The 22,405-nt window shown below is 41.8% G+C and overlaps 1 protein-coding gene across 4 annotated transcripts; it reads left to right on the forward strand.

Annotated features, from left to right (window-relative positions):
• The first annotated feature begins 660 nt into the window (after positions 1 to 660).
• On the forward strand, positions 661 to 21,134 carry LOC110537249 (CUE domain-containing protein 1). Of its 4 annotated transcripts, XM_090192062.1 has the most exons (12): positions 797 to 974; positions 1,222 to 1,288; positions 12,549 to 13,261; positions 14,292 to 14,428; positions 15,011 to 15,173; positions 15,498 to 15,744; positions 16,040 to 16,111; positions 16,511 to 16,600; positions 17,091 to 17,184; positions 17,570 to 17,631; positions 17,797 to 17,866; positions 17,971 to 21,134. In XM_090192062.1, coding segments are annotated over exons 3-12 (1,260 nt in total). In that variant the 5' UTR covers positions 797 to 974; positions 1,222 to 1,288; positions 12,549 to 12,937; the 3' UTR covers positions 17,972 to 21,134. The 4 variants fall into 4 exon arrangements, with proteins under 4 accessions (XP_021478816.1, XP_090048189.1, XP_090048188.1 ...); XM_021623141.3 differs by lacking the exon at positions 1,222 to 1,288 and having other exon boundaries at positions 661 to 974; XM_090192063.1 differs by lacking the exon at positions 1,222 to 1,288 and having other exon boundaries at positions 667 to 882.
• The last annotated feature ends 1,271 nt before the right edge of the window (positions 21,135 to 22,405 follow it).

Genomic DNA, 22,405 nt, shown 5'->3' on the forward strand with positions numbered 1-22,405 from the left:
TTTAAAATTGTAAAATCTATGAAGAGATAAAGGAGATGAATTTTAGATATTACGTGTTTTCATTAAGAAAAAATCTATATTAATTCGAATAATTCAGTAACTAAATGTTGGCCAACATTCTCCAGTGTTGTTGTATTAGGCTATCTCATCTGACCAAATGAGAGGATGAAATCAGTGTTTTATTGCTGCCAACATTATTTATGAGATCCAACTGAAAAAACAATTTAAGTCAAGCGTGACGACCATTCTTAGAGGCTCAGTTTAGATCTGAATTGTGAGTACCCCAAGGGAAAAGCAAGCTAGTAAGAAGCAGGTGTTTTTTGTTTGGAGCCTTTTGTCCCCCCTCCTCTCAAAGAGGATTAAGTCAGAGGCCACTGTCACACATGAGTTGCCTCTTGTTTTCATGAATGAATACAATTATTTTGCAGAAATGTATTAACTTTAGTACAGAAGTTATTCAGCTATTGCAATTTTGCTTATGAAAAATAAAGCATTTGGGGAATACAAAAGTATATGATAGCATGTAGGCTACATAATTGCTGTTTTCGTTGATCAAAATATCCTTATTTACAAAAACCTGAAGTATCATTGTTGCCCCTTGGCCTCTGTGATTCCCATATTTCTCCACTAGGCGGCTCTCTGTGTCCATGTGTCTGCGCCGCGCGTGACTCCGAACTACAGTGAAGGACTGCGGTCAGGCTATCCAACTCCACCGTCAAGCAAGGCTGTCCATGCTCGACTGAATTTGCGTGCAATAGCTTGATCGTCGTGGAGAAGTGGGAGAAAGAGCATCATTGGATGACAGACAGCACAGTATTCCGTCGCAACTGCAACTTGCGCCCAGAGAAAACACTTTCCGTCAACGTTTACCATCGCCCCTTGGTAAACAAATCATCGTTTTTGAATTTCGATAGTAGGAATGGGGTAGCTACCTCCTTTTCTAGCTGCAGATGTTGGCGTCCGCTCTTTGCCTGGTAAGGGTTGGGAGTTTACATTTCACACATCAAAAATGCTAGCTAGCAAAGCTAACGTAGCTTGCTAAAGCTAGCTCACTAACGTTAGCTACATTTCAATGGCGCAAGTACCATACACCATTTCAAATGTCGTTTTTTTTGTTTTAAATACAGAAGTTATTCCATGTTAACTGTCCTGTAGAATTTTTGTTTTACAGGTTTGCATGTTTCTGCTTGCAATTTCTGTTTATTAACGCGTCTTAGTTAGCTAGCAGGTAACCAACCAGCTAACTGTCACCTGAAGAGTGTTATGAGATGAAGTTGGCGACCTTTTGGTGAGTGGTGTCGCGTGCTTCACTAGCCACGCAGCTGGGTGTACCACGGGCACGAGCAATCACAGTGCAATTTATCTTGTGCTGCTGCCTTGCCCACCAGGCCCCAAGGGTCTCCTGGCTCAGATGTCCATAGCTGGGGTCAATTCTATTTCAATGTCAGGTGCATACCATCACCTATCATGTTATTTCTGGTCAGCGGATTTTTGTCATTTATTTTTTTCCCTATAATTGTATTGCATTATCTTAAAGCATTTTTGTGTTTCAGAAAAATACTATAAAAATCATATGATGTGCATTATAGAATTGATTACAAATGACAAATTATAAATTCTCCGGGGCTATATTACAGTACGGTTCTGGCTGTACCTTGTTAGTGCACAAGATCAGGGCATAATTTAAACGTAGTGTACTGTGTTGGCATATGTGTGGAGAATAGTAGGACTCACTCGTACAGTGCCTTCGGGAAATCTATTCAGACAGGATTGTGTCGAGGTACAGATCTGGGGAAGGGTACCAAACCATTTCTGCAGCATTGAAGATCATCAAGAACACAGTGGTAGCCATCATTCCTAAATGGAAGAAGTTTGAAACCCCCAAGACTCTTCCTAGAGCTGGCCGCCCAGCCAAACTGAGCAATTGGGGGAGAAGGGCCCCTTGGTGACCAAAAATCCTATGGTCACTCTGACAGAGCTCTAGAGTTCCTCTGTGGAGATGGGAGAACCTTCCAGAAGGAAAACCATCTCTGCAGCACTCCAGCAAGACGGAAGCCACTCCTCAGTAAAAGGCACATGACAGCCCGCTTGGAGTTTGGCAAAAGGCACCTAAAGGACTCTCAGACAAAGAGAAACAAGATTATCTGGTCAGATGAAACCAAGATTGAGCTATTTGGCCTGAATGCTAAGCGTCACGTCTGGAGGAAACCTGGGACCATCCCTACGGTGAAGCATGGTGGTGGCAGCATCATGCTGTGGGGATGTTTTTCAGTGGCAGGGACTGGTCAGGATTGAGGTAAACATGAACAGAGAAAAGTAAAGAGAACCTGCTCCCGAGCGCTTAGGACCTCAGTCTGGGGCGAGAGTTCATCTTCCAACAGGACAATGACCCTAAGCACACAGGCAAGATGATGTATGAGTGGCTTCCGGACAAGTCTCTGAATGTCCTTGAGTGGCCCAGCCAGAGCCCGGACTTGAACCCGTTCGAACATCTCTGGAGAGACCTGAAACTAGCTGTGCAGCAATGCTCCCCATCCAACCTGAAGGGTTGAGAGGATCTGCAGAGAAGAATGTGAGAAACTCCCCCAAAACAGGTGTGCCAAGCTTGTAGCATTTCTCAACCTGTTTGCTTTGTCATTATGGGGTGTTGTGTGTAGATTGATGGGCGAAAGCAATGTAATCATTTTTAGAATGAGGCTGTAACATAACAATGTGGAAAAAGTCAAGGGGTCTGAACACTTGCCGAATGCACTGTATATAGAGAGAGTTAGGCCAGGTTTTTAGAACGGCTGCCATTTTAGCACTCGTATAGAATTTTATTCTTGAAATATTGATGATGTAAGGGAGCGGTGTCAAGAGGAGACCAAAGCGCAGCGTGATTAGAATACATTCTTCTCTTAATGAACGAAGAACACTTAACAAACTATACAAAACAACAAAACGAACGTGACGCTATAAACATTGAGTGCTGACACAAGCAACAATACATAGACAATAACCCACAAAATACCCAATGAATATGGCTACCTAAATATGGTCCCCAATCAGAGACGACGATAAACAGCTGCCTCTGATTGAGGCAATCATGGACATATAAACATATAAACCCCTAGACATACAAAAAACCCTAAACATACAAAAAAAACCTAGACAATACCCAAACTAAACAAACCACCCTTGTCACACCCTGACCTAACCAAAATAATAAAGAAAACAAAGATAACTAAGGTCAGGGCATGACAAGCGGTCGAAATTTTGCAATTGTTACCCGGGGTAAAATGGGGGAGGTTCAGGCTTTTTCAATTTCATTCAGAGGGAGGGTTTAGTATTAAAAAAAAATTGTCCAGGGGAGGTCGTGTTATTTGTAAAGGATTAAATGTCAGTGTTTGTTAGCATTTTGTAATTTACGTATTGAATTAGACTGTAACTTTGGTGTACAACCCTTCTGGTGGGCATTTCACTTTTCCTATCCATTGGCTGTTTGATCAGTCTTTGTGCTTGGCGTATCCAGAACAAGTATGAGAATCAAAACAGTGCTTGTAGTGACGAATATCTTGTGAATCAAACAGTGCATGTAGTGACGAATATCTTGTGAATCAAACAGTGCATGTAGTGACGAATATCTTGTGAATCAAACAGTGCTTGTAGTGATGAAGTAAGTGTTCAAAACAACTGGGAACTCGGAAATCTTCGACTTCAGTGGGTTCAAGATAACTAAGAACTCAGAATAACATTTGGGGAGGCAGGGTAGCCTAGTGGTTAGAGCGTTGGACTAGTAACCGGAAGGTTGCAAGTTCAAATCCCTGAGCTGACAAGGTACAAATCTGTTCTGCCCCTGAACAGGCAGTTAACCCACTGTTCCTAGGCTGTCATTGAAAATAAGTATTTGTTGTTAACTGACTTACCTAGTTAAATAAAGGTAAAATAAAAAAATTGGGGCCAACTGGGAAAATCATTTTGAACAGTAACTAGTAATTCAAAGTCGGAAGCTCTGGCATCTTTCTAGAGCTCAGACTTTTCCGACCTGAAGATCACTTGACCTCTTTTCCCAGTTGTCTTAAAACCACCAACAAGCATGGCATTGCAGAATTACACAGACTGTAACTCATGAAAAAAGTTTTCACGATAATGTAAGCGTTTCTTTACAATCTCTGTACGCTGAAGAGAGTAGAAAAGTTCAATGGAATTTTGGAGTCGAAAGGAGATGGTTCTTCAATGTGGACAAAGTGAATGGATGAAATTGGTTGTTGCAGGAGCTGCTACTGAATGGGGAAGACAACGGTCCATGTGGATGGCTCGGCTATCTGTATGCTACGAGTTGTTCTCCTTTTTGAAGCAATATGTTTATCCTTGGCTTATCCTTGGCTGCCTGTCATTTCATATTTATCTTTTTTATATATACACTACCGTTCAAAAGTTTGGGGCACTTCGAAATGTCCTTATTTTTTTGTCCTTTTTTAAATAGCATCAAATTGATCAGAAATACATTGTAGACATTGTTAATGTTGTAAATGACTATTGTAGCTGGAAATGGCTGATAAAAAAAATAAAAAAATGTAATAGAATATCTACGTAGGTGTACAGAGGCCCATTATCATCAACCATCACTCCTGTGTTCCAATGGCAAGTTGTTAGCTAATCCAAGTTTATCATTTTAAAAAGCTAAAATCATTATAAAACCCTTTTGCAATCATGTTAGCACAGCTGAAAACTGTTGTTCCGATTTAAAGACGCAATACAACTGGCCTGCTATAGACTAGTTGAGTATCTGGAGCATCAGCATTTGTGGGTTCGATTACAGGCTTAAAATGGGCAGAAACAAATACCTTTTTTCTGTAACTTGTCAGTCTATTCTTGTTCTGAGAAATGAAGGCTATTCCATGCGGGAAGTTGCCAAGAAACCGAAGAGCTCGTACAATGCTGTGTACTACTCCCTTCACAGAACAGCACAAACTGTCTCTAACCAGACTCCAGGATGCTGGCCTTCTAGGCAGTGTTCCTTTGTCCAATGTCTGTGTTCTTTTACCCATCTTAATCTTTTATTTTTTTGGCCAGTCTGTGATATGGCTTTTTCTTTGCAACTCTGCCTAGAAGGCCAGCATCCCGGAGTCGCCTCTTCACTTACAACATAAAAAATGTCTACACGGTATTTCTGATCAATTTGATGTTATTTTAATGGCCAAAAAAATTGCTTTTCTTTCAAAAACAAGTACATTTCTAAGTGACCCCAAACGTTTGAACGGGTGTGTGTGTGTAAATTCATTGTGTAGGCTTATAGGTTATTTATTCACTGCAGTATTATTCCTAATAATTCATATTTCGCTCTTGGAGTCCCAGCATGTTGTACAGGTATTTTGTGCATTGTATTTACTACTTCAGCTAGCTCTTGCTTGCTGACTGTAAAAAACAACAACATGTTTTTATTGATGAGTGAGAAAGTTAGACACACAAATATATCCCGCCAAACATTTTAACCTCCCCAGTTATTGTAATGGTGAGAGGTTAGCATTTCTTGTGGGTATGATATGTGTATATCTGTACATTTCTCTCTCATTGTTATTCACTATTCTTTCAGGACTATATGTAGTCATGGTATCATCCACATTGATGTACAAGTGTTTAGAAACATATTCTATTCTTATTCTACAATAAAAGTGACTCCAAAATTATCCAAAATATTATAAAATGCAACCAAAACAAACAGCAAATGTATTCAACCCGTTTGTAGAGTCACAAGCTTGATGTAATCATTGCGTGCCACGAATATGGGATTTTTGATATACTAAACTTTTGACTACTTCAATACACACAAGTGAATTTGTCCCAATACCTTTGGTCCCCTAAAATGGGGGGACTATGTACATAAACTGCTGTAATTTCTAAATGTTTCACCCGATATGGATGAAATACCCTCAAATTAAAGTTGACAATCTGTACTTTAATCTCATAGTCATTGTATCATTGCTGGAGTACAAAGCCAGAACAACAAAAAATGTGTCACTGTCCCAAAAATTACAGAGGACACTAATGGCTCTGGTAGGACTGTAGAGTGAAGTAAGTCTCCTCCCTGTGCTTGGCTGCCAGAGAGGCTGGGGACCCGACTAAGAAGCGCCCTGGGGAGAGCTTTAGGATTGTTGTTGTGGAAAGTGTGACTACAGGGGCAAGAATGCTGTCCCCACTGTTTTCCTGAGTATGGGAGAGCTAAGAATTTCCTGTGTGTGTTTTTTAAACCTCTCCAGGGAGAGAAGTAAACTTCTGCTCTCTATTTCATTTGGCAGAAGGCCCAGAATATATGGACCTATCATGAATATTGGTATTTTTCATCATAAGATCTTATTGGAAGTAAAGTGCTTTTATCACTCACTGGCACCACAGACTGATGCAAGGTCTTTGGAGTTAGGACATATTTTCGTTAATTAACCTATTGGAGCCAGAGTTGCTTTCGTTCCTGTCTCTAGGCCTAAGTTAGAGGAAAAATACAAAAGTAAGGGACATATTTAGTATCAGGGTAATCACATTTTGGTCCAGGACTGAGCTCTAGCCTAGTAGCACCTCAGTGTTAGACTGTGTGTTTACGCAGGGTTACAGTATTGTGTTAACTGAAAACAGACATGCAGTCCTTTGTGTAGGCGGACATCATGATCATTCTAAGAGAACTTATGACCGCTAGTCCGCTACTCATATCAAGGACCAGTGCAGCTCTCTATAAGCTGCTCAAATTGGCTTACTTTCAGAATGCTCCAGGGGATGGAGAGATTCTTATTTCTCCAGCAGAATGTCCGTTTCACCTGAACACCACAGTGATTTTGGCCAGTGATGGTGCTGGTGCTGCAGGCTAGCACTTTTGTATGAAGAGGGCAGTAGCCTGGTCCCATGTTAGCTTGGCTTAGGCAATCCACTGCTATTAGGCCATTGTTCTGTTGCTTTACACACTGTATTTCTCTGACCGGGATTTCGCTGCTCTCCACGTAATCAGGTTCCAAAAGTCTCTGAGGTATGATGGGAAGTTGTCAGCCTGGAAAATTTGAATCTGAAAAATAATATGATCAGCTTTTAACTCATGAATTCATCATAATTGGCTTTTGTAATATTTGGGCATGACATTTTTTTTGCAGATTAATATTATTTCATCATAGTTGTGAGTGTAAGACGAGGAAGTCTTATATGCCCCTTATGCTACAGTAGCTACCCCAAGGGAAGCAGCATCAAAGCTATCTGCACCTGCTTAGGGCAACAGCATCAACAGTATCTGTCCATTCAACTATAATATAATAATAAATGCAATTTTTTTGTTCCAAAGCATAATAGAGAGATGTATGTGATCGAATACAAATGTAAGCGGGATTTGAAATTGTTATGTTTTAGTGAAATATATCTGTTTGGGCTTCTTGTGGTCAATTTGCTGTCTACAATTATTTGTAGTTTATGTTCCGGCCCCCCGAGCCTCCGCTCAAGAAAAATTGGCCCGCAGCTGAATGTAGTTCATGATCCCTGATACGGTGCATTTGGAAAGTATTCAGACCCTTTGACTTTTTCCACATTTTGTTACGTTACAGCCTTATTCTAAAATAGATAAAATTATTTTGTTCCTCATCAATCTAAGAACAATATGCCATAATGCCAAAGCAAAAACATTATTATTATATATTTTTTTGCAAATGTATAAAAAAATTGAAAACAGAAATACCTTACTTAAGTAAGTACTCCGACCCTTTGCTGTGAGACTCGAATTTGAGCTCAGGTGCAGCCTGTTTCCATTGATCATCCAATGCATTCGGAAAATATTCAGATCCCTTGACTTTTTCCACATTGTTCAGTTACAGCCTTATTCTAAAATGGATGTTTCGACAACTTGATTGGAGTCCACCTGTGATAAATTAAATTGATTGGGCATGATTTGGAAAGACACACACCTATCTATTTATTTTAGTGCATGTCAGAGCAAAAACCAAGACATGAGGTTGAAGGTATTGTCCGTAGAGCTCTGAGACAGGATTGTGTCGAGGCACAGATCTGGGGAAGGGTACCAAAATATTTCTGCACCATGGCTGCAGCCTTGAAGGTCCCGAAGAACACAGTGGCCTCCATTGTTCTTAAATGGAAGACGGTTGGAACCAAGACTCTTCCTAGAGCTGGCCGCCTGGCCAAACTGAGCAATCGGGGGAGAAGGGACTTGGTCAGGGAGGTGACTAAGAACCCAATAGTAACTCAGACAGAGTTCCTCTGTGGAGATGGGATAAACTTCTAGAAGGACAACCATCTCTGAAGCACTCCACCAATCAGGCATTTTTGGTAGATTGACTAGACGGAAGACACTCCTCAGTAAAATGCACCAGACAGCTAGCTTTGAGTTTGCCAAACGGCACCTAAAGGACTCTCAGACCTATGAGAAACAAGATCATCTGGTCTGATGAAACCAAGATTGAGCTTTTTGGCCTGAATGCCAAGTGCCTCATCTGGAGGAAACCTGGCACCATCCCTATGGTGAAACATGGTGGTGGAAGCATCAGGCTGTAGGGATATTTTTCAGAGGCAGGGACTGGGAGACTAGTCATTGTCCTGTTGAAAAACAAATGATAGTCCCACTAAGCGCAAACCAGGGGTAGCGTATCACTGCAAAATGCTGTGGTAGCCATGCTGGTTAAGTGTACCTTGAATTCTAAATTAATCACAGACAGTGTCACCAGCAAAGCACCATTACACCTCCTCCTCCATGCTTCACGGTGGGAACCACACATGCTGAGATCATCCGTTCACCTACTCTATGTCTCACAAAGACACGGCGGTTGGAACCAAAAATCGCAAATTTGGACTCATCAGACCAAAGGACAGATTTCCACCGGTCTAATGTCCATTGCTCGTGTCTCTTGGCCCAAGTCTCTTCTTATTTTTGTTGTCCTTTAGTAGTGGTTTCTTTGCAGCAATTTGACCATGAACGCCTGATTCACACAGTCTCCTCTGAACGGTTCATGTTGAGATGTGTCTGTTACTTGAACTCTGTGAAGCATTTATTTGGGCTGCAATCTGAGGTGCAGTTTACTCTAATGAACTTATCCTCTGCAGCCGAGGTAACTCTGGGTCTTTCTTTCCTGTGGCGGTCCTCATGAGAGCCAGTTTCATCATACGCTTGATGGTTTTTGCGACTGCACTTGAAGAAACTTTATAAAGTTTTTGACATTTTCTGGATTGGTTGACCTTCATTGACTGACCTTCAAAGAAATGATGGACTGTCATTTCTCTTTGCTTATTTGAGCTGTTCTTGCCATAATATGGATTTGGTCTTTTACCAAATAAGGGCTATCTTCTGTATTCCACCCCTACCATGTCACAACACAAATGGTTGGCTCAAACGCATTAAGAAGGAAAGAAATTCCACAAATGGCTTTAACAAGGCACACCTTCTAATTGAAATGAATTCAAGGTGATTACCTCAAGAAGCTGGTTGAGAGTGTGTTATTGCACTTCACTATTATTCTACAATGTATAATAATATAAAAATAAAGAACAGTGGAATGAGTAGGTGTGTCAACTTTTGACTGGTACTGTATGTAAATGTATTTTTTAAGTTATTTTTTTTAATACATTTGCTGAAAACCTGTTTTTGCTTTGTCATTATGGGGTATTGTGTATAGATTGATGAGGAGAGAAAAAAACAATTTGGTCAATTTCAGAATAAGGTTGTAACATAACAACACATGGAAAAGTCAAGGCGTCTGAACACTCCCGAATGCACTGTATATAGCATTTGCCTTTTTGCTTTGCATGAAGGTAAGACCGTTGTTTTCATCAAGCATGTTCACAGCTGTTCTGCGTCTTGAATTTGTCTCTGACTACTAAATCAGATTGACATTGCCTACGGCACCAGGCAGGAGGTTTGTTTCAGTTTTCATTGCCATGGAACTGGGGTCTGACAGAATTTGAATTGTGTTGGCAATGATTAGAATGGTAGGGGAGTGTCATATTTCTATCGAGCTTTTCACTGCAGAAGAGGATGCCATACTGCAAATAACTTCATACATAGTGATACCAGGTTGTCATTTTCTTATGATATGATAACATCGCTGCCTACAATGGTACCTTAGCCTAGTCAGGAGAATTGAGGTTCCTGGAAGAGATCACCTCTTTTCATATTGATTGGTGAAATCCAAAACATCTAGGCCTAGCTCGCCAAAGATGATAATATTTGTGTGTATCTAGCACCATATGTTGTGCATTGTCTCTTTCATCACAGAGAATTATGAAACTGTCCTTTGCCTACCCCTGGTATCTGTAATCAGCTCAGGGCCTGACCAGCAGGCATTAGTTATGAGTGACGTAAGCAAGCCCTATGCTCTATGTAATTCACAAGGGCAAAGCAGTCCTCCCATGGCTCTCGTATTGGTAAGCAGCTCCAGCTATGCAGCCTACACGAGGACAAAGAGCTGTGGTGGATTGTGGTGCTAAATATAGCTGGGTGCTAGGTACAGATTAGTGTTGAATAGTGAAAAGTGAGGGATCAGTGTGTGGGGAATATCATTCAGCCAGCTCGGCAATGATTGATTTGACAACGTGGGCTCTCCCCCAGACAGCTCACTGGCTTCAATTGATGTCTGCCTGCAGGATGTTTGATAAGACCTATCCTCTCCTAGAGAGGTATCTGGAAGAAGAGCATGACGAGTGATTCTACTTTGTGGATTGGTTGCTGTAAGTCAATCCTCTCTTTCAGTCAGTTTAGCATATAATCTATTATGCTAAGGAGTAAGTGTTAATGTAAAGATAGGCTATGTCTTTTGTATGTTCAGACTGTTCAGTCTCTGGTTTCTGCTAATCTGTATTCAGACCCCTTGACTTTTTCCACATTTTGCTACGTTAACAGCTTTATTCTAAAATGGATTAAAAAAGAAATCCTCAATCTACACACCGCATAATGGAAAAGCAAAAAGTTATTTTCATTTTTTTTTTTAAATGTATAAAAAACAGAAATGCCATTTACATAAGTATTCAGACACTTAACTCAGTACTTTGTTGAAGCACCCTTTGGCAGCGATTGCAGCCTTGAGTTTTTTGGGGTATGACGCTTCAAGCTTGGCACACCTTTATTTGGGGAGTTTCTCCCATTCTTCTCTGCAGATCCTTTCAAGCTCTGTCAGGTTGGATGGGGAGCGTCGCTGCACAGCTATTTTTGAGTGGTCCAGGCTCACTCAAGGACATTCAGAGAGTAGTCCCGAAGCCACTCCTGCATTGTCTTGCCTGTGTGCTTAGGGCCGTTGTCCTGTTGGAAGGTGAACGTCTGCCCCAGTCTGAGGTCCTGTGCGCTCGGGAGCAGGTTTTCATCAAGGATCTCTGCTCCGTTCATCTTTCCTTCAATCCTGACTAGTCTTCCAGTCCATGCCGCTGACAAATATCCCCACAACATGATGCTTCACCATAGGGAAGGTGCCAGGTCTCCTCCAGATGCGATGCTTGGCATTCAGGCCAAAGAGTTAAATCTTTGTTTCATCAGACCAGAGACAATCGGGTTCTTGGTCACCTACCAGACCAAGGCCCTTCTCCCCCGATTGCTCCGTTTGGCCAGGCGGACAGCTCTAGGAAGAGTCTTGGTGGTTCCAGACTTCTTCCATTTAAGAATGATGGAGGCCACTGTGTTCTTGGGGACCTTCAATGCTGCAGAAATATTTTGGTACAATTCCCCAGATCTGTGCCTCGACACAATCCTGTCTCTGAGCTCTACAAACAATTCCTTTGACCTCGTGGCTTGGTTTTTGCTCTGACATGCACTGCCAACTGTGGGACCTTATAGACAGGTGTGTGCCTTTTCCAAATCATGTCCAATTAAATTAATTTACCACAGGTGGAAGAGATCACAGATCAAGAGATCTGAATATTTTCCGAATGCATTGTATGTTTGTGTCAGATCATATGGTGTGCCATGACATCTAGAAAATATATAAATAAATAAAAATTGTAGAAACTCTTAGCAGCCAGACCATAGGACAGGGCAGAGCACTGTGTCCTTGGTGCGGCACTGTGATTCACAGGTTCACGTCACACTTCCCCATTTCATCCTGTGTGCTCAATTATGTTTTCTAATGGCCTCTCCTACATTCATACAATATCTTGACTGTGTCCAGCTAGCTAATAATCACCCAAATGAAAGCTACACAGTCCGGGAGCATCAAAAACGATGGATAGAGGACCATTTTCCTCTGCTGGCACTGGCTGACGCTTTTCTGGTGCCTGGGGACATAAGCGTTGCTGTGGGAATGAGGACACCTAGGGTGACTGGGCTGGTGCAGGGTGTCGTTGTTGGGGAAGTAATGTTATCAGTCAGCGACTCTGATTGAGATGGCCCCCAAGCTGAATTGTTACCACACTTTTTGTGTGTGTGTGTGTCCCAGAAATCTATAGCCTTATCTTTCTATAGCCTCCTAGGACACACCTCGGCTATTGCTCGAGAGGAACATGTTAATTTCCACAGCTGCTCATTGTGATGCTCAGTCACGATGTCTGTCTGCTTCTCCACAACATGGCTGCTGTTCCTGACATTCTTCCTGTTCCCAACACTGCAGGTGCTGAAGGGATGTGTGGGCTGGACGTCCTAGGGCACTGCTAGCCCACCTCTGATTAGAGAAAACGCAGCACTGTGTCCTCAACACACTGCCTGCCTGCCTGGGGAGACCAGCCACCACATCCTCACAGCATTGGATGCAGCTGGCTCAAAAACAGAGGAAGAAGCGTGACCGGCTGTCTGTGGTGTTGTGATGATGAAGGGATAACGGGGCCGAGCGCTGAGGGCCCTGAGGTGGACTGGCACAGTTGAAGCAGCAGGCCAGGGTTAAGCCAGGGGAGGGGAGGCAGGCGGTGGGCGCCCACCGTCCAAGGACTAGGAGCCACCATTTCTCGGGTGGTGTTGCCGGCGCGGAGGAGGGGCGCCATACGGAGGTTGGAGGCTCTCTGGATGATGACCAGCCTGTTCCGCCGCCACAGCAACAGCAGTGGTAACCATGGTGATGTGACACCGCACGAGGAAAGCCCTGCTCCAGGCGAACTCAACAACAGTCGTCCCGGTGGGGGTGGGCGCACGGTGCGGCGTCTGGAGTTCAACCAGGCCATGGAGGACTTCAGGACCATGTTCCCCAGCATGGAACAGGAGGTGATAGAGTGTGTTCTGCGGGCCAATCACGGAGCCGTGGACTCCACCATCGACCAGTTGCTCCAGATGAGCCTAGACGGACACGGCTCTAACGACAGCTCTGACTCAGAAGACAGCCTTCCTTCTGAGGTACGTCTGGGGGCTACTGGTATAGGAACTAGTGGGTAGCCCAGATTAAACTAAGTGAACACAACCTAAGTCTGAGACTATAGCTTATCATGAAATGCATGTCAAAGTTGTAAGCTACTTTTTCACACCATATTCATTCATACACCTTATTTCATTGTATTAATTTTTTTGCCTCTTCAAACCAGATGGTTGCTCCTGGGGAGGGAAAAGTATTTGATGTTGCTTTTAATATGCGGTTGTAGTGGATGACATGCATTTCTCTGGAGGTCACTGTGATTATACACTGCTATTGTGGAGCTTTGATAGGCTGTCTAAAGCGGTCTTCAAAAGCTTGCCAATACCCAGGGGTAGGTTATGCTCTCTAGCTGTGTGTTGACTGCTGTGAACAGCCAAGACAAGACATTCCTTTGGACATTCATGAACTCCCTTTGTACTGATGCATAAACTCTTTCTGAGTAGTAACAAGGCTGTATCACGTGCCTTATTGGACTGCCAAGCTGTTCGTTTTGTATTTGATTCAATTACTGCAGGTCTCAATTCCAGCCATATTTTGTGTTTTTATTAGCCTCAGTCCACTCTGGCAGTATTTCACCAATGACACCATGCTCCACACAGGATATTATTTAACTTTGTTTAGTTTATTTCCCTCTATCACTCTGAATGACCAGAGAGAGAGGAGGAAATGTTTATCTTAATAAATTATGAAGAGCTGAACTTAATACTTATAGTGGAGCGTGTTCTACCTCGCATGCTAGGCTGTTATTTGGAAAGTGAAGTTAATTTACATTGATTAAATACAGGATGAAAACCTGCAGCTTGACGTTAGTAAAACAGCCCAATGAAAGCCCTCACATTGCCTCTTATTAAGGGCATAAAGGCCAAGCTGCATTTCCAATGAGCGGTTATAATACAGATTCATTATTCATTTCATCTGCTATTTGAAGTGTTCATATGTGCCATCTGAAGGGGTTGTCATGTCCTTTAGAACATTCTCAATGTCTCCCCTGACCTCTAACCTCTGACCTTGTAGATCCTGGAGAGGACGTTGGAGCCGGACAGCTCTGACGAGGAGCCCCTGCCGGTCTACTCCCCGCCCTCCTATGACATGCATATCTACGACAGGAAGTACCCAGACGAGGTCCTGCCCACAGCCTCACCACCTCCCAGGCAAGTGAAGTGAAGTGAAGAGAAGAGAAGAGAAGGGAGGGAAGGAAGGGGGAGGTCTCAGGGCCACCTGGCTGGCTCTGACCTCATTTCACTTAAAGGAGAATAATAGATGGTTGGGATAATGTGAATTAATTAATAAATTTTCTCTGAAACCATCATTTACATCAGTGTTTAGATGTATATTCTTCTTTGGTGCTTTCTCTATATCTAATACATGATATGGCTCGTCAGCGATTCATGCTGTGAGTGCTTTGAATGCTAAGAGGTTCATAATGCATTCAATGCTCCACCTGCTGTCTAATGAATGCTACTGCAGAAGCTATGAAATCCATGCGAGGTACATGTTCTTAACTGTGCTCTAACTTGGGTAGATCTGTAGACCTAATACTAGTGATAGTTTTGTTATATGAACACAATGTTGTATATGTGTGCCAAGGAGAGAACATTTCAGAAGAAAGAGAAACAGTCATGTTTATGTTAGATGGATCCTTTGAAGATGACCAACACAAAATTATTGATATTTACTGTTACAGAACGTAGCATCAATGGAACTAACAATATCCTTTGCCATCTCTCTGCCAGCTTTGATGCCAGTCAAACTCCTCCCTGCCAGCCCCCTCCTTGTCCACCCCCCCCTGCCAGTCAATGGCAGGTTGGCAGTTACAGGAACTGGAACCCACCGTTGCTAGGCAACCTCCCTGATGACTTCCTGCGGATCCTGCCTCAGCAGCTGGATAGTCTGCCAGTAGGTAGATTTATGGGTCAGCACCTAATGGACCATTAACCCACACTGCCATTACTTACAGACTGCTGGCTGCCTGGCACTCTGCTCTGATGACCAACTGGCTGGATAATTACCAGCCTCTGCAACGGGCTGCACGCTAAGGAAAATACAGTTCAGCTATTTATACATAATCAGTTCCCTGGTAGTCTTCCAAAAATGAAGACGCCACCCAAAAAACAAGATATTATTTTCAATTCATGGTGCAATTTGATAAAAAACTCAAGTATTTCCACATAGGACTTTGACATGTCTAACAATGTTCTCTCTGTTCCCTCCTCCCTGCAGTGCTCATACACCAGCCTAATGCAGAGTAGTCTGACCCAGCCCTCGTCCTCTTCATCCCTGTCGTCCATGACGCAGCAGGTTCAGCCGGGGGCGGGGGCCAGGGCAGGCCAGGTTGGCATGGAGACTGAGCAGGAGAGGAAGCTGAAGCAGTACTTGGGAGATGAGCGCATCGCACTCTTCCTGCAGAACGAGGAGTTTATGAGGGAGCTGCAGCGCAACCGCGAGTTCCTCATCGCCCTTGAGAGAGGTGTGCACACACACTCGTCCAAGCACACACTCAGTAATACATCCTCACACTGATTATTTTCTGCAACGTTTCCAAATGTCTTCCACAGTACTAAGTGATGATATCACTATGCATTCATCCCAATCCAGGTATGAAGAGTCATTAGAAGGGTCTCTATGTCATGGCAGTGCTTTCCTCTTAATTTTCACCACTTCTGTACTAGTAATGCATGAAGGAAGGCTTGCAGATTGTCCTGCTACGTGCCTCTATGCCCATAACCATATTGATGCTGAGACATCGGCTCTCTCTGTTTTAGATCGGCTGCAGTATGAGTCAAAGACATCCAAGTCCCATCATTCAACAGCTTTCATGGGGATGTCCACTCCAGGTAGATATCATTCATCTGCGCTCCATAGCATTCAGCTACAACCTAGTATTCTCTCGCTCTGAAAAGGTCCAGGTTTCATGTAGGCTCCTGCAGTGATATGCTTTATTTTAAAGGCACACAGAGGAAGTGTGACTCTGTGTGCATCTCAGTCGTTGTTTGTCAATCAATCACTCAATCAATCAAATGTATTTATAGACTTTATTTTTTATTTTTTACTTCAGCCAATGTCACAAGGTGCTGTACAGAAACCCAGCCTAAAACCCCAAACAGCAAGCAATGCAGATGTAGAAGCACGTCTCTGTGTGCGTCTTATCATGCTTTGATAAGGCCTGTGTGTGTCTTTCTCTGTTCTTGCGCATCTCTGTGGGGTCTATTTCACGCTGCTTGTTTGTGTTCTAGGAGATAATTGTGCCTCAGGCTCTGGGGAGGCCTGCACCAATGTTACAGACGATGCCTTGTTCCGTGACAAACTCAAGCACATGGGCAAATGTAAGAACACTCCCAATCTCTGGCTTTATCTCTGGGGCATAACTAAATATTTTTTTCAATGTATGTGTCTCTCTGTCGCTCCCAAATTCCAAATGTTATCAGAACTTTCCACGTTGGGAATGTCCAGTTAGCATGAAATGGTTCTAGGAGGTTCTAGCAGTGCATGGACCTGGAAATGAGGGATGGTGTCTATATACAGCAAGGTCATTATTAGAAATCAACATACATTTGTAGGACATTACCCTCTTAAAGTTGGTGCTCCTGAAAGGTATACAGTAGTCAAAGTATCCACCGTTCCTGCTCTTTCAAACGGAAAATAAGATATTAAGAATAAGATGTTTTCTGAAATATATAATTATGTATTGATGGACATATGCTTTCTCAAATCCAATCAGTCATATTAATTAAAACAAACTCAGCCCAAACTGTTAACATTTTTATTCAATTAACCAATTCTGTTTTCTCTCCACTTTCCTGTAATCCTCCACAGCTACACGGAAGAAGCTTTTTGAAGTCGCTAGAGCTTTCTCTGAAAAGACCAGAAGAAGAAAAACGAAAAGGAGAGCCCTCTTGAAACACCATTCGTATCCTTCCACTTCACCAGTGGTCCCCTACCCCACCCATCACCTCCCCCTCCTCTCCCTGACAGGCCTCCATTGCCCAATGGTTATTTTGTCCTTGCCAGAAGTGACCTTGAGCTTCAATTGAACTGAACAGATGCGCTTGCATTGTAAAGATGTAATTAACTATCCCTGAGAGACATCCCTGCATGTTGATGAGTGGCTGTAATATCTGCCTTTGTTTCTGATGTTAGTGGGTTTGAATTCCAGGGAATGTCCCATTTAGTATCCATTTTGGCTTTATTAGGGGTGTGCTGAATTAGGAGGTCCTCTCATGGCCTTGACTCTGGTCCAGCAGGCTTAGTATTATGTTTAAATCACTGCCAGTCCTCTTAACATTCTCTATCAGACTGGGTAATGCTGCCTCCACTGCCAACCTCTTGGATGACGAAGATGCCGGACACCTGAGTGGTACGTTTATCGATGTTTTAATATCATTCTAGTGAAGAAACGTAATTGAATGCTATGAGACATTGATTGGTCGATTGTTTCATTTAGGCCTAGTCCAATTGTAAGAGGGGAGATGAATGTGGACCACATGCTTATTTGTATGAACCAACTCATGTGTCTGTACAGAGAAGGACAACCAACTTAAGAGACCAGGCCCTCAGGAAGAGGAGGTGCCCCAGCAGGAAGTGTTGTCATGGTGAGAGAGCAGTAACTCCACCCACAAAAAACATGCCTTAAACTGTACATTTGTATTTTTTGGATTTCCTCAACTAACAGTTATTTTACCTATTTCTCTGACAGATTTCTCATATTGTTTCTCCTGTGACAATGGAAGAACAACATGGTTCACACTACACTTCTGGACCTGAACCAGACCGTCCGAAGTCCCATGGAATATTGTTGCCTTTAGATGCTCTTCAGGACTGGGAAATTTTAAGTTGTAAGTCCAACATGACTGATTTGGAAGTCAGAGCAATTCTTCAACTAATGACATTTTAGCTAGCAAAATGAGCTAGCTAATATTGCTAATGATAAAGTTAGCTAGCTTTCTTAGCTATTATCCACATTGATAAGTTTGACGGCATCAAAGGTGAAAGGTCAGTGATGAAACGTCACAACTCTTAAATTGAGTATCATCTCCATCTCCGACTTTCCCTCTACGAATTCCAAATTGGGAGGGTCGTTCAAGTGCTTATTTCCCAGTCGAAACACTGTATTTCCCAATTCCGAGTAGCATTTGAAGGCAGTCTTTTGATTTCTTGTTTCAGAAATCAACAAACTAGCTAATTAGATGCTTTTTTGTATGATTTAAATGACATTTTAATATAAAATATATATTGTTATTGATGGTGAATATTAATAATGTTATGATTTTATTTTAATGTATTACTCATTTTGAATTATTCCTGATAATTTCTGGGTGATACAGTGAAAGCTGGAGTTGTAATTCCGATACGACTCAGGAGTCTAGTGCATTTTACTTGCATATGAATGGATTTGAACATATTTATACTGAACAAAAATATAAACGCAACAATTTCAGAGATTTGTCTGAGTTACAGTTCATATCAGGAAATCAGTCAGTTGAAGTAAATAAATTAGGCCCAAATCTATGGATTTCACATGGGCAGGGGTGCAGCCATGAGTGGGCCTTGGAGGGCATAGGCCCACCCACTGAGTACCCAGGCCCACCCACTGGGGAGAATGAGTTGTTCCCCACACAAGGGCTTTATTACAGACAGAAATACTCCTCAGCATCTCCCCACACATCCCCTCAGACGATCCTGCAGGTGAAGAAGCTGGATGTGGAGGTCCTGGGTTGGCCTGGTTACACGTGGTCTGTGGTTGTGAGGCCGGTTGGGCGTACTGACAAATTCTCTAAAACAACATTGGACGGATGCTTATGGTAGAGAAATGAACATTCTCTGGCAACAACTCTGTTGTACATTCTTGCAGTCAGCATGCCAATTACATGCTCCCTCAAAACTTGGGAGACAGCTGTGGCATTGTGTTGCTTGACAAAACTGCACATTTTAAAGTGGCCTTTTATTGTCCCCAGCACAAGGTGTAATGATCATGCTGTTTAATCAGCTTCTTGATATGCCACACCTTATATTGGCAAAATGCTCACTAACAGGGATGTAAACAAATTTGTGTACAACATTTTAGAGAAATAAGCTTTTTGTGCTTGTGGAATATGTCTGGGATCTTTTATTTCAGCTCATGAAACATGGGACCAACACTTTACATGTTGCGTTTATATTTTTGTTCAGTGTAGCTCGGTACCATTCAACAGTCAATTTCTGACCACATGGGAGTTTGTGTGTGTGTGGAACAAAATATTGTTATATTTTATTCTTACCACAATGCAACCATATTCTCAATCTGATTTTATAATCTCGTCATAATAGTCTGCCTTGAGGTCTAATTTTGAAGGTCCAGATAGGCTCATTCTTCCCGTTGGACTATGGTATCTTCCCAGAGATGACCAATGTTCCAGTGTAACAAGAGAGCACTGGTTTGAATCAGAATGGGGACCATCAGTGTAACAGTAGCCATGTGGCTAGGGTTTCCTCCTTTAGCATGCATATATACCGATTTACTCTAAATCATTTATGTACTGTTTCTCATACCACTTTATAGTACAGTATTTGATACACTATGAATTGTCTTCTTCTGTTTGTGGCTTCTACATCTTTGTTGCTTACAGAAGAGAAAGTTTGACCTTAAATTGAGGATTTATTCCCGAATTTCATTCGGCTTGCTATTTTCATATTTGACCATGTGTTCTTGCCGGTGACTGTCTCTTCCATGCCTCTGAGAACACTACACCCCCATTGCAGCTCAGTTTTACTCAAGTCATATTTTTTTGTTATGTAGAGAGTAAATGATTTACATTTTATTTGAAGATAATAGTTAACTATTGTCTTGTTTGTAGATGCTTAGGAAAGGAATCTCCTGACTGTATCACAATGATTCACTGGCTTTATGTGATCCTGCTGTAAATGAGACCAAAAAGAGTTGATAGAAGTGTTTTTATTTTGAGCACCATCATTTAAAGAAATTGAGAATACCAGTACTTCCTGATAATACTCACGCTGGTTTAGACTATATGTATCTGCATCACTTAGCTATGTATTTAGCTAGATGTGTATACATTTAAATGGTTTGAATGATTTATGATCTTGGGGAAATCATTGCCATAAACTATGTAGATATACATACTGTAGTTAGCAAGAAAATAATCAATGCTCAGGGAATCTTACTCAAACGCCATTTTCTTGTCGTGTTCGACCCTCTTCTCCGCCATTTCCCCACCAACTGATTAAACACAGCTGAAATGTTTCTGATATTTATATTCTGCAGTGTTCCATGGCCTACTATGCTATAATCCTTGTGGGTGGATTTTTGGACCATTTATAATTGGTTTGGTACTGCATTCTCTGGCTACACTAGAGAGAGAAGATAGCACTCTGTTGGCCTTTGTGAAATACATCGATTAAGTACAAATGGCAAGAATTTTCAATGTCAGTCCAATCCTGTAGAAAATACTGTTTAGCAAATGCAGTTTTAGATTACACTTGCTTATCATCAGACCACAAACTTAATCTGTCACCCTGTCTAGTTGTAGTTTACCTCCACTTTTAAGAAAGTGAACCTGTAAATGAACCTTTAAGATTATAGATTGTTTTACACTGAAATAGGATATGGACCAAAAAAACAAAACTAGAGGGTGACTTGTTCTTAGGTGCGTAAGCATTTCATTTCAGTCTGAGCATTTTTTTTTATCTGGGTTTGTGTGATGGATGAATTATTCTGTTGTCCTGTGTGTTGGTCAGGGGGCACCTGAGACTTTGTATAATTATATTGTCTTCCATGTTATCTTAGCTCCCTCCAAAGGATTTTGTGTTACATGAATGTACAGTATAGAGCCAATGTTGATTAAAACAACCATTTACAGTGCACCTCTTTGGACTTGTTATTTGAATGACTCACCATCACCCAATCAAAAGACAGAATTTATCTTTGTGAAAGTCTCATACTCTATTCCTCTATTTGAAAAAGCATATGCTAGAAACCTATCATCAAATTACATTACAACTCATGTTATCAAATGCAGGTTAAAGAAATAAGAAATGCTAATGCTTTTTTATGACTTGTACAATGTATTTCTATCTGTAAGAGAAATGTTGGTATAGATCTTGAGAAATGATGTAATCTAGTATACATGTAGTATCTTACTACTCAACCCAATCCAAAAATAGCTATAAAAAAAAAATCACTTTCAGGATAACTTCTTAAAGCAAATATTTTCTTGTACTGCATTTTTTTGCTGCTTGAATAATACAGTTGTTGTACTCTGTGTTCATGGTCTTTATTGTGTGCCAGAGTTTAACTCCACATATAGCATGTCCTACTAATTACTCTATTTAATATGTTTGTTTGTGCCAGTGTGTGTGCTCCCATGTGCCTACATTTTAAAGAGTTCCCAGGAAGTGACATCAACCCACTGACTGAGCACTGCCGCTGATGTAATTTCACATCACTTAATTTTAGAACATGTTTACTTACTCCTATCTTAGATATGGTATATCAGACATGACAAAACAGAAATTAAAGTGGTGTGTTCTTTCAAAATATGCCTATGGAATGTTAACGGTTGCAATTTCATTCAGTTTCTCTTGTCCTATGCATTTCATGACTTGACTAGGACTATATGTGATAGTAATCAATGCTGCTCAGTGAAATGATTCAATATCAATGCCTGAACTTTTTTGATCAAGAGAAAAGTTTGGACCGGGTCCTAACTGCAAACCCACTTTGTCCACTAGATGGTGTTCTTCACAAATGTATTCCACTTTATTGGGTCTGCATTCCATGTTTTTTTCCTCTCATTGCCTCTCTTTCAGATAGTATGACACATTAGTGTTTTCTCTTGTTTGTTGTCCTGATCATCTCTACCATAGTATCTTGATTATCTTTGCTTGCCTCCTCTGTTTTGTAGTTCAGTCCTTTATTCCTCCCTTGCTGTCAGTCTTTCTCTGTTTCTGCATGGCCTCCCTCTGTAGTCATTGCCACCCCTATCCTGAAGGGGGCCCCAGCCTGTATGTGTTGTAGTGGCAGGCAGGGATGGTTGTGGCTGCATGACATGCGCGTTGGGAGGAATAAACCTGGCATGCCTTTAACCTGCTAATTGCATGGCGACTGTAGATAGATTAAAGCTCAAAGTCTGGCT

Source organism: Oncorhynchus mykiss, chromosome 12 (genome assembly GCF_057628025.1).
Source record: "Oncorhynchus mykiss isolate SJ-2025 chromosome 12, ASM5762802v1, whole genome shotgun sequence".
Classification (NCBI taxonomy): domain Eukaryota; kingdom Metazoa; phylum Chordata; class Actinopteri; order Salmoniformes; family Salmonidae; genus Oncorhynchus; species Oncorhynchus mykiss.

Bases quoted from the DNA above. Each gene is read 5' to 3' on its own strand.
- LOC110537249 (XM_021623141.3), top strand. From the start codon at position 12,938: ATGATGACCAGCCTGTTCCGCCGCCACAGCAACAGCAGTGGTAACCAT. The intron at 15,745-16,039 runs GTGTGCACACAC...TCTCTGTTTTAG, and splicing joins CCTCATCGCCCTTGAGAGAG to ATCGGCTGCAGTATGAGTCA. The intron at 16,601-17,090 runs GTAAGAACACTC...AATCCTCCACAG, and splicing joins ACTCAAGCACATGGGCAAAT to CTACACGGAAGAAGCTTTTT.